Source organism: Narcine bancroftii, chromosome 2, assembly GCF_036971445.1.
Source record: "Narcine bancroftii isolate sNarBan1 chromosome 2, sNarBan1.hap1, whole genome shotgun sequence".
NCBI classification, from domain to species: domain Eukaryota; kingdom Metazoa; phylum Chordata; class Chondrichthyes; order Torpediniformes; family Narcinidae; genus Narcine; species Narcine bancroftii.
In genome coordinates, this window is record NC_091470.1 from 107212904 (window position 1) to 107232477 (window position 19574).

At 40.2% G+C, this 19574-nt stretch overlaps 1 protein-coding gene across 5 annotated transcripts in view; it reads right to left on the bottom strand.

Moving 5' to 3' along the window:
* The window catches only part of bin3 (bridging integrator 3), a 172019-nt gene that overhangs the window by 41214 nt on the left and 111231 nt on the right, over positions 1 to 19574 (bottom strand). For 4 of the 5 annotated variants that reach the window (XM_069917924.1, XM_069917922.1, XM_069917923.1 and 1 more), the window contains 2 exons: positions 15672 to 15813; positions 10983 to 11117 (listed from right to left, as the gene is read on the bottom strand). In XM_069917924.1, coding sequence (XP_069774025.1) covers positions 10983 to 11117; positions 15672 to 15813 — 277 coding nt within the window. Of the gene's footprint in view, positions 1 to 7871; positions 9990 to 10982; positions 11118 to 15671; positions 15814 to 19574 lie in introns of those variants that run through there. The other variant, XM_069917926.1, reaches the window with a different exon arrangement.

A 19574-nucleotide genomic window follows, 5' to 3' on the forward strand; every position in this document is an offset into this window, starting at 1 on the left:
TTCCAAATAAATATGGTCAATGTGATGGCTCTACTTACCTAAAATCTGACTTTTACATATTTCCTCCTATTGGTCAAAGAAGAATACCAGACAGGTAGGAAATAACCTTTCAAAGTAACCCAAATTTTCCAACCAAAGTGAGAACAACTGATGAACGAGGAACAGGGATTACAAAGACAGTAAATGTGGTATTTTACTGACATTAAAAAATAAACCACTTCTATAAACATGCAGATTTATAGCCAAGCACCAAAGCGGAAGCTGTGCACAATACAGGGATGATAGAAAGATGAGATATTTTAATTAAGTTAAAGGTGGAACACTTCCACTCTTAAACTTTAAACTGCATGCGCATGTGGACTGGTATGTGAGAAATTGTGCATTTTATGTGGGTTGCAACACTGGACCATTCTCATTCATTCAAAACTCCAAGGTTAAAACCACCTAGCAATTAAAAGTTTTATAAAAATAGAAAAAACTTTGAAATTTCCTCTTGAACAGGAAACGCTGCAAACATTGTTATTGTAGTGTAGTTGGCCTGTACTCTCCCCCCTGCCTCTTCCTCCGCTCCTTTTCTTCCCTCACCATTTTAATCAGGCGCCTGTCTGCTTTTCACTTAAACTTTGACGAAGGGATCAGGTCCAAAATGTTAGTTACCCTTTACTTCCTAATAGATAGTTGCATTAACTGATGAGTTTCTCCAGCACTTTAATGGATTGAAATTGCTCCCTTGAATGCAATTTAATATGAAAAAGTGCTCCCAAGTTATCTGTGTACTGAAAATGCTGGAAATTTAAAATATTTGTTAATTTAGGCTAATTTTTGTTTGTATCCCAGCATAATCTTTCTTTTTATTTCCCCCACCGAATATTTCCAGGATTTGCTCAAGTTACATGAAGTTAATGGACTAGTTACAACAAGAGTTAAGAAAAAAAATAGCATATTGGCTTTAATGTTAAAAATTAGTGTGACGGATTATGTTATGTATATATATATATATAAATATATATATATATATAGACTGGGGGCGCCGCCTCCCACTCCCTGCCCGGACCGGGGCCTCCGCCTGCCTCACTCGACCGAGGCCGGGGCCGCCGTCTCCCCCTTGCTCCTGCCTGTATCGGGGCCGCCGCCGTCTACCCTTCGCCCGGACCGGGGCCGGGGCCGCTGCTGCTCTCCCTGTGCCTGGACTGGGGCCGCCGCCTCCCACTCCCTGCCCGGACCGGGGCCTCCGCCTGCCTCCCCCAGTCCAGGCAGGGAAAACAGCCAGGAAATCCAGGAGCTGCTGGCAAAGAAGCGAGCTGCCCACCAGGCTCACCTTACAAAGCCGTCCTGTCCAGAGAAGAAACAAGCCTTCCGTCGCGCATGTAGCCATCTTCAGCGCAAACTCCGGGAGATCCAAAATGAGTGGTGGACTAGCCTCGCCAAACGAACACAGCTCAGCGCGGACATTGGCGACTTCAGGGGTTTCTACGAGGCTCTAAAGGCTGTGTACGGCCCCTCACCCCAAGTCCAAAGCCCGCTGCGCAGCTCAGACGGCAAAGTCCTCCTCAGCGACAAGATCTCCATCCTCAACCGATGGTCAGAACACTTCCAATCTCTTTTCAGTGCAAACCGCTCAGTCCAAGATTCCGCCCTGCTCCAGCTCCCTCAACAGCCCCTAAGGCTAGAGCTGGATGAGGTTCCCACCCTGGATGAGACATATAAGGCAATCGAACAACTGAAAAGTGGCAAAGCAGCAGGTATGGATGGAATCCCCCCAGAAGTCTGGAAGGCTGGCGGCAAAACTCTGCAGGCCAAACTGCATGAGTTTTTCAAGCTTTGTTGGGACCAAGGAAAACTGCCTCAGGACCTTCATGATGCCATCATCATCACCCTGTACAAAAACAAAGGCGAGAAATCAGACTGCTCAAACTACAGGGGAATCAAGCTGCTCTCCATTGCAGGCAAAATCTTCGCTAGGATTCTCCTAAATAGAATAATACCTAGTGTCGTCGAGAATATTCTCCCAGAATCACAGTGCGGCTTTCGCGCAAACAGAGGAACTACTGACATGGTCTTTGCCCTCAGACAGCTCCAAGAAAAGTGCAGAGAACGAAACAAAGGACTCTACATCACCTTTGTTGATCTCACCAAAGCCTTCGACACCGTGAGCAGGAAAGGGCTTTGGCAAATACTAGAGCGCATCGGATGCCCCCCAAAGTTCCTCAACATGGTTATCCAACTGCATGAAAACCAATAAGGTCGGGTCAGATACAGCAATGAGCTCTCTGAACCCTTCTCCATTAACAATGGCGTGAAGCAAGGCTGTGTTCTGGCACCAACCCTCTTTTCAATCTTCTTCAGCATGATGCTAATCCAAGCCATGAAAGACCTCAACAATGAAGACGCTGTTTACATCCGGTACCGCACGGATGGCAGTCTCTTCCATCTGAGGCGCCTGCAAGCTCACACCAAGACACAAGAGAAACTTGTCCGTGAACTACTCTTTGCAGACGATGCCGCTTTAGTTGCCCATTCAGAGCCAGCTCTTCAGCGCTTGACGTCCTGTTTTGCGGAAACTGCCAAAATGTTTGGCCTGGAAGTCAGCCTGAAGAAAACTGAGGTCCTCCATCAGCCAGCTCCCCACCATGACTACCAGCCCCCCCACATCTCCATCGGGCACACAAAACTCAAAACGGTCAACCAGTTTACCTATCTCGGCTGCACCATTTCATCAGATGCAAGGATCGACGAGATAGACAACAGACTCGCCAAGGCAAATAGCGCCTTTGGAAGACTACACAAAAGAGTCTGGAAAAACAACCAACTGAAAAACCTCACAAAGATAAGCGTATAAAGAGCCGTTGTCATACCCACACTCCTGTTCGGCTCTGAATCATGGGTCCTCTACCGGCATCACCTACGGCTCCTAGAACGCTTCCACCAGCGTTGTCTCCGCTCCATCCTCAACATTCATTGGAGCGCCTTCATCCCTAACATCGAAGAACTCGAGATGGCAGAGGCCGACAGCATCGAGTCCACGCTGCTGAAGATCCAGCTGCGCTGGGTGGATCACGTCTCCAGAATGGAGGACCATCGCCTTCCCAAGATCGTATCATACAGCAAGCTCTCCACTGGCCACCGTGAAAGAGGTGCACCAAAGAAGAGGTACAAGGACTGCCTAAAGAAATTTCTTGGTGCCTGCCACATTGACCACCGCCAGTGGGCTGATATCGCCTCAAACCGTACATCTTGGTGCCTCACAGTTCGGTGGGCAGCAACCTCCTTTGAAGAAGACCGCAGAGCCCACCTCACTGACAAAAAACAAAGGAGGAAAAACCCAACACCCAACCCCAACCAACCAATTTTCCCCTGCTACTACTGCAATCGTGTCTGCCTGTCCCACATCGGACTTGTCAGCCACAAACGAGCCTGCAGCTGACGTGGACATTTACCCCCTCCATAAATCTTCGTCCGCGAAGCCAAGCCAAAGAAGAAGAAATATGTTTTAAAGGAGATAAATTGTGGGGTTTTTTTTAGTGTAAGTGACAAACTCACAAACACTTCACAACACAGATCTCATTTAAAATGCCAGAGCTCTGCTCAAGCCAGACAGTCCAGGCTCCCAGTGCCTTTGTAAAGACAATGGAAAATGCTTTGCTGAAGGACTTCACAAGTAGGTGTCAATTTGACATGCTGTGGAGTAATGGATTATCTTTTTAGAAAGCAACAGATGAACAGGCTCAGAAGATTGGGTCTGGATCCGCAGTCTGTCTGAATGAAGTTTGCTGTTCTAAGAAAGCCATGTGTTTTTGCAAGGGGGAGGGGGGAGAGCGACAGACAGACAGACAGACAGAGAGACAGAGAGAAGAACAAACAGGCTTTCTCTGAGCAAGAGAGAGACTGCTGGTTTTCTGCAGCAGGTTTTGAAAGTTTGTTTGAAACCCCATTTTGAAGACCGGTTGTGAGTTCTTAGTTCAGCCTGTTCAAAGCCCTCGTGGTCCAGACAAGAGGAGATGTCTGGCTGTATAATGTTTCGCTTGAGATAAGAGAAACAGAAAAGGAACTCCGTGGTGACCTGAAAGAAAGAGGTTATCATCTGGAAAACATTGATGAGGCAAGTTTCTTCAGCAAGACACTGATTGGAAGGAATCAGTCTGTGTGTGTCCAATGAGCAACAAATCTCTCTCTGAAAACCAATAAGAACCTTCCTGAGCGGTAACCATTTACCTTTCAAGCACCAAAGCCTGGTGAAGATTCATAAATGTTAAATTCTGTGCACAGTATAAGAATTGGCTGATAATGGTGAACTTGGAGGAGTGAGAAGTGAAATTCGACTGTGAATCAAAGAACTTTTCTGAACTTATACACACATTATATACACGTGCGCTTAGAATTAGTTAAGTTAGGTTAACAGTAATAAGTTAAAGTTTGATGCTGTTTCTATGTTTTGACTTGGCGAATTTCTATTGCTGCTGGGTTTTGGGGTCCTCTGGGCCTATCACATTAGAAATAAATATCAATAGGAGTGAAAGAGTGCAGAAACGATTTACGGGGATATTGCTGAGATACAGGGAAAGGTTAAACAGGATAGGATTTTATTTCCTGAAGCCTAGAAGAATGAAGGGAGATTTGATAAAGGTAGACAAAATTATGAAGGGTACAGATAAAGTAAATGCAAAAAGACCTTTTCCACTGAGGGTAGGTGAGATACCACCATAGAACATGGGTTATGGGTGAAAAGGGAAAGGTTTTGGGGGAACATCAGGGGGAACTTCTTCACACAGAGAGTGGTGGGAGTGAGGAATGAGCTGCCAGCTGAAGTGGTGAATGCGGGCTAAATTTTCATATTTAAAAAAAATTGATCAAGTACATGGGTGAGAGAGGTATAGAGGGGCATGGATTGGGTGCAGGTCAGAAGAACTAGGCAGAATAATAGTACAGTGCAGACTAGAAGGGCCTTTATCTGTGCAGAATGTTCCATGGCTCTAAGTAATGTTTCAATTGTAAAAGGTGAGGCCACACCTTGAGACAGATTATGGGGATTTAGTGTAGGTTATACTGTAGAATGACCCAAGATTGTGAACAATACAAGAAAAATGATTAAATCATCATTTCCTCAAAATCAAGACATCACAGACTGTTCTTATTTCAATTTTAACTAAAGTACAAAACTTGAAAATAACTAAAATAATCAGCCCTTTAAAGCAACATCTGGGACCTATCATTGCACAAGTGGTATGCTGTTATTATGTTTTAAGAAATTTAAGTAACCATTGTCTTAGTGAATTTCTACTGCTGCTGGGTTTTGGAATCCTCTGGGCTCGTAACAGTACAAACTCCTTACATACAGCACAGAATTTGAACCCCCGACCTGATTGCTGTCGCTTTAAAGGCATTGTGCTAACCGTTATGCTGATCTTCCTGCCCGAGATCTATATTTATTTGGAGTTACAAGAATTTTGGATGCTCTTATTGAAATATATGTTTCTTAGGTGTAATAATAATTAGATGCTGAGATGTATTATTTAGTGGGAGAATCTAAAATGAAGTGGTTACAAGGCCTCAGGCCCTAAACGTCGGTAATATATCTTTAAGTCCTATGGACGCTGCGAGGCCTGCTGAGTTCCTCCAGCATTTCTATGATTTTACTCCAATCACAGAGTCTTCAGACTTCCATGCTTCACAAGATTTGGGGACAGTAATTTAAAACCGAGGTGTGTAGCAACTTTATCTTGCAGTGGATGGGGAATCTCTCAAAATCTTTTAACCACACTGGGCTGTTAAGGCCAGATCATTGGGGATATTAAAAGAGGAAGGACATAATTGTTTTGAAAGATCAAAGAATTGAGCCTTAGGTGGAACTGGCAGACGTGGCAAGGCCTTGGGCAGATTAATCAAATCTACATTGAATGGCATGACAGCACAAGGGAATGAATGGCCTACTCACACTCCTATTTTCTTTTGTTCTTATGTTGGGTCCTGTTAAGCTCTATCACTGGCGTGATGTGGCTTGTGCCACAAACCTCCACTCTGGGAACTTGAGCTCAAAAATCAATATTGGCACTTCATTCACAGCAGTCACTGCCCTGTCAGAAGTGCCATCTTGCAGATGAAACTTAAATTGAGGATTCTTCCTTCCACTGTCTCAACTTATTTCAAAAGATGCAACACAACACTATGATGCTTCGAAGATGATCAAGGGATCCATTTTCCTCAATGCCCACAACCAATATCAAAATCAAGGGATTATCTGCACATATCCACATTGTGACTGCATGTCCTCTTTGGCCTCTCTATGTACCTAAAATTTTCAGATGAGAATAATTGAAGAAATGTTTCATTGTTTATTTATGCTGTAGGATGACCGAAGATTGTGAACAATGCAAGAAAAATGCTTAAATCGCCATTTCCTCAAAATCAAGATGCCACAGACTGTTCTCGTGGCTATATGTTTCAATTTTAACAAAAGTACAAAACATGAAAATAACTAAGAAAACCATCACCTTAAGGCAGCATCTGGGACTTATCATTGCACAAGTGGTATCCTGCTTAATTACTTCAACATTATTACCTGGGGAATGCTGTTTTGTCTGGTTATATACTTGTACAATCAGATGTAGAGTAAACGCTACAAGACTGTAGAATTTCTGCAGCTATAAAGGCAGCATGCTGTCCTTCCATCCAGTGATCAAGGGCTTGAATCCTGGCTGACCATTATTGGGATGAACTTGCCAGATCTTGGTTAAGCTTCTGGAAAGAATACTGCACGACATCAAGCCACTACATCTCAGAAAAAGCCGTACAATTTGAAAGGCTCAGTCCTGGTCCATAGATCTTTCCTCACTAGGTTACAGCCACCAGAAATGAACACCCAACCATGATTGCCAAGTACATCAGTTCCAGAGAAATACAAATAGGCAAAGTGACTCAGCCTGATGGAAGGAGTGAAAGGAGAATATGTCCAAGATGTGATGACCTTTTAGTATGTTGCCTGCCTTTCCTAGAAGATGGGAAAACCTCCCTCCCTCTACACCAGTGACATGATCTACCAGGATCATTATCTGAAGAGGCTCGCAAAACCATGCATGCAGCATCTTTCAGCTGCTCCCATCGGGAAAGAGACCCAGGTGTATCAGAGCCAGCACCACCAGGGTGAGGAACAGCTTCTTCCCACAGGTGGTGATAATGCTGAAACACCAAAGGAACTTCTCACACTAACCATCAGGGACTCTCACATTTATGGAACAATATTTATTTATTTGTACATATGAATAATTGTCCTGCATATGTAGTTTCTCTGTATGTGTGTTATGTCTGGTTGTGTTCATGTTTTGCACCGAGGACCAGAGAACGGTGTTTTGCCGGATTGTACTTGTGTAATCAAATGAAAATAAACTTGACTTCACTTAAATCCATGGAGAGAGGTTTTCATTACATTCTGAGCTGCATTCACTAGCATGTGTAGTTTCTTCTGGACTTGAGTAAAGGAGCTCCCGCACCAGACTGTGATATATCCAGCAAGTGCACTTTTGATGGTGCACCTGTGGAAGTCATTGAGAGTCATGGGGGAACGTATTGAACTTCCTTAGTCTTCCAAAAAAGTAGAGGTATTAGTATGCTTTCTTGATTGGTGTCACAACGTACTTGTCCTAGGTCAAGTCACTTTCAATATTTATTCCTAAAAACTTGAAGCTATCTACTGTTTTGACTTCAGCGCCATTAATGTGGACAGGGATATGGAACTCTTTTGTGAAGTCAAAGATCATCTTCTCTTTCTTTGATGTTGTTATTTTAACACCATGCCACTTTCAAATTCTTCTGAGTGTTACGACCGACTCATTGTTACTTGAAAAAATGTAATAGCAGATAAAAATATTTGCATCAATAGTTTGGTTTATTACCACATGAAGAGAGATACAGTGAAAAGCATCGTTTTGTGGGCTATCCAGACAGCCCACGAAAATAGCTACCACTTTCGACACCATTCAAATTTTAAAATTCGCAGAACACCATGAGCAAAAAAACAGCAAAAAAGATTAACTGTGACAATGTACAAATTGGTTTTTCTGCATTTCAACACAGGTAAATTAAAAGCATAGTCCCAATGAGAACAGCACCCATCCATAGCCACTATAACTGTCTTATCACCCTGAAACCCCCACACCCCTGACCACCACCAAGTAGACTTCATGTTCTCCACCTCCACTTCTCTTGTTCTCCAAACTTACATTCCCCAGGAATCCTTGGGAAAGTATCAGTCCCTGCATGGCCTGTGATTTTGAGCGTGGCATAGCACTATGTTTGTTGATAGTAGCCAACACTGCACAAATGCCCCATTAAGATTATTTAAATGTAGTTCTTTTAAAAAATAGCTAAACTCTTCAAATGGAGTGATGTTGTTGACTGGAGAATGACACTGGCAACAATTTCAGAATGAGTGTAACTTGTAGAGGGAATGCCACCCGAGTTCAAGATTTTCAGATTTAGCAGCAGGAGAAACAATATTTTTTTCCCCACAAAGGCTTGAAAGAGTGTGAATTGCATCATGAGTGACTGAAGCTATGCGTCCACAAGATAAAGTTGTTTGAAAGAGTGTTGGAGAGAAAGGGGGTTGTGACCAAAAACATGCAGTCAGGATGCTGTTACTGAAAAGGACAAACACCTGTCAGGATTAAGTGAACCAACATCTGCATCCTCTCCTCAGACAATAGAACCGCCACTGACACACTGATTACACATGGTTGGCTCTGATGAGCAGATTGTGTTGTGCGCAACAACTACTCATGTCTGACCTCTTGCAAAGGATCAGCCAGCAGAATGAGGAACAGAGTGAAAGATCAAAGATGGGCGGCACTGTCGACGTCGTGGTTAGCACAACACCTTTACAGCACCGGCGATTGGGTTCGAATCCCACGCTGTCTGTAAGGAGTTTGTACGTACTCCTCGTGACTGCGTGAGTTTGCACTGGTTTCCTCCCACCGCTTGAAATATGCAGTGAGTTGTAGGTTAATTGGGTGAAAATTGGGCAGCAGGGCCTTGTGGGCCGAAATGGTCTGTTACCGTGCTGTATAATCTAAATTTTTTAAAAATTAAACATTCAAAATTTAAAAAAAACCTCTAAACCCCCTTGGCAAAGAGTGGTCAGTCCACTGACTTATGATCATTCCGGCGGAAATGGCATTATCCATGGCAGCAACACACACCAGTAGAAAGCAAAAGCAAGAAAAATGGACCATCTCCTAAGCAAGCTAGCCACCTGCCTTTTTACTGACTGCTCCTTTTGCCTCACCTGCTTTAGTCTGAAAGTTCTACATAAACCTCATTCCCCACCTCAGAACCCACAATATTAATTTAGAAACAAATCATACTTCACTCCCAAAGGAGAAGAAACACCACAGCAATTGTTTGGTCTAAAAGCCCATTACTGTTGTAATTATATGCAATTCTATACAACAATGGTTTCGTCGGCAATGTTCCGGGAAGAGAGAATTAGCTATCATATATTATACAGGCACCTTCACAAAAGCAAATCACTAGGTGCACAATTAGCTCATTACACTGGACAACAAATTTTTTCAAAGGGTTTTCTTCCTGAAAAAAATTGGGGATTATGATAGACAACTTCAAGCTGATCACAAAGGTAACTTCAGATTTGCTGGATCACTTAGGAAGTTGGAGAAATATTAATCAACTTTTATTGAATTCAGCACGTTTAATTGCAAAATAAATCTGACGTATTGCGTTAGTTTAACTGACCTAAAAATGTTTTGCCGCTGACTTTCACTTGTACTCAGCATCTGGTGCCTCTCATGCCAATGTCCAACAATAGTTGGCCAGCACTGATGGATACCAGTTGCCCCGATACCACTTCTCCATGGTGGCAATGTCCTGGAGAAACCTTTCACCATGTTGGTCACTGACTGCACCAAGATCAGCGGGGAAGACGTCCAAGGGAGAATGCAGAAAATTAATTTTCAATTGTATGTTGCACTTCATAGTTCTATCTAAAAAAAAACGGTTGTGATAGGAAACTTTTAAGATGATTTCTGTGATCAGCAGCCCAAAATCCATAAAAATACACCTAAAAGTGTTCAGGGAGTAAAATCTTCATTGTCCAGTATAATGTAAGCAATAATATTGACAAGCTTTACTAAGTGTGTCTCCTAATCTGAAAGGGGTGATTAAAATGGTCGTGGTATCCAAACCAACCACAAGTCCCTTCTGTGCTGCATTGCACAGCGAAGTTGCCACCAAATCTGGGGAACCACAATTGAACTTAGAGACCTTGGATAACAACATAGGCAGAACTCACTACTGCTGATCAGTATCATGTACTGTCCATTTGACATACAAGGGGCATCTGGACACACACACACACAGGATGCTAGTCCGGAACAATAGATTATCCCTTGATAAAGCCACACACACACACACACACACACACAGGATGCTAGTCCGGAACAATAGATTATCCCTTGATAAAGCCTTCCCAAGATATTTTGGCTCACAGTTGCTGGTAACTTTTTGCAGGACCAACAGCCACTCAAGCAGGATTTCTATCGCACTTACAAAATTATTACCATGAAGTTTCTCTCTAAAAGTACAAGAACCAATCTGTGTATCTGGAAAACACTAATGGGCCATCACAAGCCAGGCTTTCTGCAATGTATAACTTCAATTTTAAATGGTGATCTTAAGAAAACAAAAAAAATGTGGTTATAAATCTACAGTACAATTATTATTATTATTTAAGCAACAGGTTCGTCCTCAGTGTTGTATGCTCGTTCTCTCAACATGAAAAATCTACAGCTGACAAGAGTGGAACCAATGAATTGCAGCAACCTTCAAAAATGAGCTCAACCTTTCTACCTTCTTGAGATGTGCACCAACTAAAAAAAAACAATCTTTTGCAAAGGTTTTGGACTTATGATTGACTCTACTGAGCAACTGATCTATCCATGGGAAAACAACGAAGGTCAAGCCTGCTTGTGGCTTACCTGTGCACGAATCAGTGCTTCAAAGCTTGGTTGAAAGTAGTCAATGCGACTGTTGTAAAATTTTGGCATCTCCTCGAGAAGCTGTTTGTTTTTGGCTTCAAAATCTTCACGGACTGGCCTTAGCTCCTCTTTTGCCTAGAAAATAAAAAAAAAGCAAGAGAGGATTACGATGCTTGTGCCCTGCATAGCTTTTAAGACAGTAATGAGGAGTGAGAATTGCAGGAAGGAGGTTGGGAAGAAAAGTGGGAAAAGAAATAAATCTACTTGTGCTATGTTTAGATTTAAGCTTCCCTTGAATTCACTGATAGCACTATTGACATAGACTGAATTAAGACACAAAAATCTACGGACAATGTGCTTAAAGTAAAAACACAATGCTGGAGGGAACATGATTGGCGTAGCGATTAACGCAACGCCTTTATAGCATCAGCTATCAGGACCAGACCTGGGTTCAAATCCCCCGCTGCATCTAAGGAGTTTGTACCTTCTCCCTGTGTCTGCGTGAGTTTTCTGTAGGGGCTCTGGTTTCCTCCCATCTTTCAAAAATGTACCGGGGTGTAGGTTAATGGGTGCAAATTGGGCAGCACGGACTGGTAGAGCCGAATTGGCCTGTATGTCTAAATTTTTTTAAAATTAAATCTCAGCTGGTCAAAATGTGTACTTTACACAGCAAAGATAAAGATCATAACCAATATTTCAGGCTTGAGCCCTTCATCAAGGAATGTATAAAATGTGGGTAGGGGCCCAAGCAAAATGGTAGTAGGGGAAGGGGGAGGGGAGGAGCATGGGGTCCAAAGACAGGAGGTAATAGGTGGCAGGGCACACCAGCAAGCAGAGAGAGAGGAGGGATGGCTCTGTGAATGGAGAGGGAAGGGAGTGGAGAGCTGAAGGAAAGAGGAAAAGGGAATGGGAAGGGAGAGAAAATGCAGAGTAGGCTATCAGAAACCAGAGAATGCCATCCAGTTGGAGTGCCCAGACGGAAAATCAAGTGTTGTTCCTCCAATTTATAGGTGGTCTTGGAGGGATAGTACGAGGCCAAGGATAGACATGTGACAAATGGGAATGGGGTGCGGAATTGAACTGATTGGACACTAGGAGATCCCTGTCACTGATATAGACAGATAGATTCATTCTGGCTGTGAAACTAATACAAGGGGTTTAACTAAAAATGAGATGCCAACCAAATAAAGCCACAACACAGCACTAATTTTTTGCTAAACATCAGACAATAAAGAGACCAAAACCATCTAATAACCAACAGAAAGGTTCTCTAGTCTTGGAGTGAATGGGAGTAGACAGGGGCTAAGATAATCCCCATCCTCAATGATGATGAAGTCTAGAATGTGAATGTTAAAGACAAAGATGAAGTGTTCTCAATCACAATCATCCTGAAGTGTCCAGTAAAGGATCCATCTTAGCTTCCTCCCAAGATCCCTGCCACCACAGAAACCACTCTTTAGCCGTTGAAAAATAGAAATACCATGCAGAGATGATGTTCAAAACAACGGCTGATTAATTAAAACTGATGTGCATTAGAAGATCTCCTGAACATGATTTTGGTACAGGATTAATACTGTCAATGTACACAGTTACAGAAACTTGATTAACTTTGTTTTGCTTATAGAATGGGAGTTACAAAGATCTAGTAACTGGCAAGATAAAGGTTGATTACAGAATAGGATGCTAATTTATTTATAAGTTTAACTTAGTGAATAAGGGGTCTAACTTTCTGTTTACAACAATGGTGCATGCTATGACTGTAACTTGCTCAACAATAAATCCAATTTCCTATTAGCAGCAAAAAAAAAGTTGATTCACTTCCTGTTATAGCAAGAAACACAATTAAGTGGCATGGGTACAGCAAAGGCAATGGGACCAGACTATAACCTGGTTGTTGTAGTGAAGACCTGTGGTCAAGAAGTAGCCATATTTCTGATCCTCTGTTCACTTTTCCAGTATAATAACACAGAACTTTGACAGAGAGCAGAGAAAATTGTCTCAATCTGGCCTGTTCACTAATTCGCCTAATTATCATCTCCCCTCCTGACATTCAAAAGCCTTTCCACCATCCACAAGGTACAGGTGAGGACTGTCCTGGGAAACTTTCCATTTACTTGCATGAGTGCAGCTCCAACAATACTCAACAAGCTTTAACAGCATGAAGATAACACAGTCCATCAGCTTGATAACACCACCTGCACCCCAACATTGCAGCTGAAAAATGCAATTCTTACTTCAGGAAAGCAATGTTACAAATGTTGCTTGTTTACATTATGCTACAACAGTGGCCATCAGGTTGCACAACAGGGATTCTGTACTTTCATCATAAAAATTAATGGAGAGAATAGCAGACTATAGATCCTTTTGATTCACTTTTTCACACTCCATTTTTTTATTCCTCATCTCTTTTTTGGCCGCTTGAATCATTCTTTGAGTTCATCTGATTGGCTTTGTCAGGTTACACCATGATCAGAGAAGCAGAAAAAAATCTCTGTTGATTGTGATGGGTAAGCTGGGGGCAAGATTGTGCTGGACTCAGTGCCGTACCCTGTCAGGGTTAAGAAAACACCAGCTCCAGCAACTCACAAAATGCAGGCTAAAGGACTAATCTCTTTATTGGTCAAATATCCTGGCATAATTTATAGATGAGTGAAACACAATAGGTTGTAATTGTAGTGAACACACCAAAATGCTGGAGAAACTCAGCTGGTCTTTTCAGCATCAAAAGGAGACGTTTTGGGCCTGAGCCCTTCTTCAAGGGAAAAGGTAGAAGCAGGATATATCAGAAAGTCTCAGAATGGGTGAGGAATCCAGACCAACAAATGGCATTAATTGGATATGATAAGGGGCTAAGTAGAATTTATGTCAGTGCAAAAGGGGACAGGAAATGGAGAAACAATGGGGGAAGAAGGGGGTAGGGAGGGGGTTTTAACAGAAGACAAAGTCGTCGCTATTAATGCCATCCAGTTGGACAACTTTGATTCACCTGATCCATCTTGGGGGGGGGGGGGGGGGGGCGGGGGGGCGGGGGAAGGGAAGGGAAAGGAGGGGAGAGAAATATCCGAGATAAATTGTTTCTTTTTCCCACATCTCTACTTACTATAGAACAGATAAAATTGTTCCTACTTTACAATTACCTGCATTAGGAAATATGGTTCAAGCGAACCATGATATAGCTTTAAGAGCACATCAACCATTCTATAACCTCACAAAGAAAAATCAAGCAAAATTAAAAGAAATCAGTTGGAAGAACAATGTACAAACAGCAGTAAAACAAAAATCTGCAGACACTGGTTGAAGTAAAAACAATGCTGGAAAAACTCAGCAGGTCAAACAGTGTATATAGCAAAGATAAAGATATACCAGTGCCCTCCCTCCCTTATCCACATTACCTCCTGCCTGTGGAACTGTGCTCACCCCCTGCTCCTTCTCCCCCACCATTTTGTTCAGGCGCCTGCCCATATTTGGTCCATACCTCGATGAAGAGCTCAAGCCCAAAATGTTGGTTATATATCTTTATCTTTGCTAAATACAGTACACTGTTTGACCTGCTGAGGTTCTCCAGCATTGCCTCAATACATAAACATACTGGAGAAAGGCAATAAGTCTAGCAGTATCCATAGGACGTAAAGGGTAACCAATGCTTCAGGAAGGGCCCAGGCCTGAAACATTGGTTACCCTTTACTCCCCGTGGATGCTGCATGACCTGCTGAGTTTCTCCAGCATGTCTATGTATTGGCCTCAACCCCAGCATCTTCAGTCTTTCTTGTTTAACTCCTGGTGAAACTCACCAAATCAAGAAGCATCTGTGGAAGCAAAAGGATGGTCAACATTTTGAGTCAAGGCCCTGCGGTCTCAACGTGAAACATTTCTTTGCCAAGGTTTCTTCCTGCAGATTGAAATACTGCAGATGCTGTTATTGTCATCAAAACAGAAATGTTGAAAGAACTCAGTCGGTCTTGCAGGGTCCATAGGAGGTAAATATGTACAGGTATCCCCTGCTTTTCAAAGGTTCGCTTTACCCCACTTCGCTTTTATTAAAGATTTAGTACATGTTTTCACTAACTGAAGGAAATTCGAAGAGGATTTTCGCTTTTACGATAAAAAGGCACCCCGAGCAGTGGGAGTGACGCCGCCAAACTACATTCAGCAACTCACCATAGCTTTGAACAGCAGTTGACCCTCTTCCTCTCTCTCCTACACCCCAGTGTCCTGTACCTCCCACCACCTCAACCTTCAACGACTCAGCCTAACATAACAACGTCACCACCTCTCAGGCTTCCAGTGTGCTTTGCTTGCTGTCTTCCCAATTCTGGTAAGTGAAACTAAACTGTACATACATTATTTCAACTTTATATAAGCTGTGTATTTATCAGATCATCCCTGTTAGTGTCATTTTAGGTTTTATGTGGTATTTGGCATGATTGGTGGGTTATTGTTGAGGTCTGGAAACGCTAAAAAAATTTTGTATAGAAATTAATGGTAATTGCTTCTTTGTTTGAAGCTATTTCAGCTTATGAAAGGTTCAACAGGAACGCTCTACTTTCGGATACCTGTATGACCAATGTTTCGGGCATGAGCCCATTCTCAAGGTAGGGCTTCCAGCAGTTTGATTCTTGCTCCAGATGCCAGCACCTGCAGTCTCTTGAGTCTCCACAGAAAAGCATGAATCACCTTGCTCCCACTTACCTGGTGAAGTTTCACAACCACGTGACCAGATTTCTCTTTCTCTTCATATTTTTCCACTTTGGATTGCAATCTTTTGTAATCTTGCAAGGTCTGTTCTCGTCTCTTTACTGCCATGTTGAGACTTGGAAAAACATTACTAAACCTTGAAAGTAACAAAAAAAAGAAATAAATGGAAAAGCTATTAAAACGTTACATCTATGTACTTAAGCTCAGTTGTAAAGATCCACAGTCAGAAACTGAAGCATCAAATCTAATTACCAGACATAAGTTTGAGCCATTTACATTCAATAATGAAGGTTATATGGATTTCAGTAAAACGTTTGACAATATCCTATGTGGGAGATTAGTCCAAATGGTAAAGGCTCACAATTCAGGGCAAATTGATCCCTTGTTGAAGTACATCAGCACAGAGAAAAGGGAAGAAAAAAAACTGGAGAAAATGGGCGATGATGAAAAGTTGTTTGTGTAATTAGATATGTGAGGCTAATGGTGCTCCATGGAGAAGGGTGTTGGGACACTTGTAATATATGTGAGCGATTTGGATACTCACGTACATGGTACGATCAGTATGTTTGAGGATGACAAAGACTAGTGGGGTTGTTGATAATGTAGAGGGCAGTCAGCCTGAAGGGTGATATCAAAGTGATGGCGAAATGGGATAAGATATGGCTGATGGGATTTAATCCTGATAAATGTGAGGTGAAGCATTTCAGAGTACTAATGAGGCCAGGACATGCACCATCAATGATCAGGTCCTCGGGAGTAAAGAGGAACATAGGACAAAAGTCCAAAGATCCTTAAATTTTGATAGTGACCTTTATTAGTTGGAGACACTGAATAAAAGAGCAAGCAGGTTATGCTCCAATGAAATAAAACATGGCCAGACCTTAGTGGGAAGGCTGCATGCTATTTTCATACTAGGAATGATACAATAGCACTAGTTTTTTTAAAAACTTTATTTAAAAATTTTATCACATGAATAAAACAAAAAAAATTACATTTAAAGAAAAACAAAAATAAAGTAATTATTACAACACAGGATTATTGACCTAACTTAAATCAGTCTAACCCCCCCCCCCCCGATATATACGACCACTAAAAAAAATCTATATATAAAAAAAACCCACCCTTCCCCCCAAATAAAGAGTGAAGAATTAATAAAGTTAATAATATTATATATATAAAAAAACACTCACAAGCAAAAAAAAACAAGTAAAAATACTAAGTAAAAAAAAGTTATCAAATCTAAAATAAAACATATTTAAGTCAAACTTAATTGCATGTACTTAACAAATGGAGTCCACTTCAGCTTATAAAAAGACATCTTATCTTGAATTGAAAAAGATATCTTTTCCATAATTAAACAAGACTTCCTCTAAATACCACCTATCTAAAGTTAGTATATTTCTGTCTTTCCAAGTAAGCGCTATACATTTCTTAGCCACCGCGAAAGCTAAATAGATAAAAGAAATCTGATAACCATTTAAGCCTAAGTCAATTAATGATTGCATATTCCCTAATAAAAATATATCAGGATCTAATACAACATAGATATTATATAAACTATTAAATATAGATTGAATACCTTTCCAAAACTGTTGCAATCGATCACAAAACCAAACTGTATGTAAAAAAGTATTGGCCGTCTGATCACAACGAAAACAACAATCTGACTTACTAAGACCAAATTTTTTTAATTTCTCTGGTGGTAAATATAATTGATATATAAAATTATAATTAATCATCGCTAATCTAGCATTAATCAATTTCCGAATATTATTCTGACAAATTTCCATCCAGGCTTCTTCAGCTATTATAGAACCTAAATCTTTTTCCCATTTCAACTTATCTTTATCCCAATCTGTCTTGCTTTCATTTTCTTGTAAAATACAATACAAATCAGATATATACCCCTTTTTTGGTATGGAAAGTACATATTTCTCAAAACTAGTTTCAGGCAATAAAATCATATGTCGGCCACATATCTGTTTTACAAATGATCTTAACTGATAATATACAAATACAGAATTTCCACTAATACCAAATTTCCTTTGTAATTCCTCAAAAGAACAAAAACATCCTTCAAAAAAACAATCTGATAAATTTTTTATTCCTTTCCTTTCCCATTGTTTCAAAGTAATATTGGAGACTGTAAAAGGAACAAGTTGATTATTATATAATGGCAAATGCCCAGACCATTTATTTTTAAGCCCCAATTTATTAAGTTTACTTGTCCATAAATTCAATAAATGTTTCAATATTGGTACATCATAAGTTCGTAATAAATTTTTATTCTATCGAAACAAAACCTCATGTGGAAATTTTTCTAAAATAGCTGCCATTTCTATCTTTGCCCAACTAGGTGGATCCTCCATATTCATTAATGCACTAAGAAATTTAAATTGAGCTGCCTCATAATAATGTTGAAAATTCGGTAATCTCAAACCTCCAAATTGAAAATCCCACATCAACTTTCTCATTGCTACCCTCTGAAATTTTCCCTTCCATAAGAAGTCTCTAACTGCTTTATATAAATCCTTAAAAAAACTTTTTTTAAAAAAATAAGAAATTGATTGAAACAAATATTGTATCCGAGGAAAAATATTCATTTTTATAGTGTTAATCCTCCCCAATAAACCTAAAGGTAAATCCTTCCACCTAATCAAGTCTAATTTAATCTTTTTTATTAAAGGAAGATAATTAATTGAATATAAATCTTGATATTCTGCATTAACATTAATTCCTAAATATTTAATTTGTTTAGTCCACTTCAAATTTATAATATTTTTATATATTGAATAATCATCTTTACAAATTGACAAAATTTCACTTTTAGCCCAATTTACCTTATAACCAGATAACTGACCATAATTTTCTAAGGATTCTTGAATTGCTGGTAAAGAGATATCAGGATCCACCAAATATAATAAGACATCATCAGCAAATAAATTCATCTTATATTCCTCATTCAAAACTCTCATACCCTTAACATTTTCATTTTGATGTATTAATTGTGCCAAAGGTTCAATAACTATGGCAAATAAAGCAAGTGACAATGGACATCCTTGTCTAGTAGACCTTGTTAAATCAAAAGATTCTGAAATCTGCCCATTGGTGGCAACTCTAGCTTTCGGACTATTATATAAAGCCTTTATCAATCCAATAAACGAGGAACCAAAACAAAATTTCTCAAGTACTTTAAATAAAAACTTCCATTCCACTCTATCAAAAGCCTTTTCTGCATCCAACAAAACCACTATTGGATAATTCATTTGAGATTTAGATTTGTTTATCAAAGTTATTAAATGCAAAATATTATCAGATGCATATCTATTTTTTATAAATCCTGTTTGGTTTTTATGTATTATTTTAGGTAAATATTGATCCAATCTATTAGCCATAACTTTAGCTACAATCTTATAATCCACATTTAACAACGATATTGGTCGATAAGAAGAAACCTGTAAAGGATCTTTATCTTTTTTTGGTATAACTGTAATTATAGCATTAGAACAAGATTCAGGTAATTGAAAAGTTTTATAAATTTGCTGTATTACATCCTTATAAATAAGAGATATATCAACATAAAAAGTTTTAAAAAATCTATAGAAAACCCATCTTCACAGGTGCCTTTCCATTTGGCATATCTCTTATCGCCACTTCAATTTCATTTTCTGTAAAAGATTTATCCAATTCTTGTCTATCTTCTTGATTCAGTTGTGGCAATTTAATATTTTTCAAAAAAGAATCTATTGCATCTTCAGTTACATCTTTACATTCTGAAGTATATAATTTTTTATAAAAATTACAAAATTCCTCATTAATTTCTTTTTGTCTAAAAGTAATGCCCGATTTCTTTCTAATTGCTGGTATAATCCTAGATAATTGTTCCTTTTTTAACTG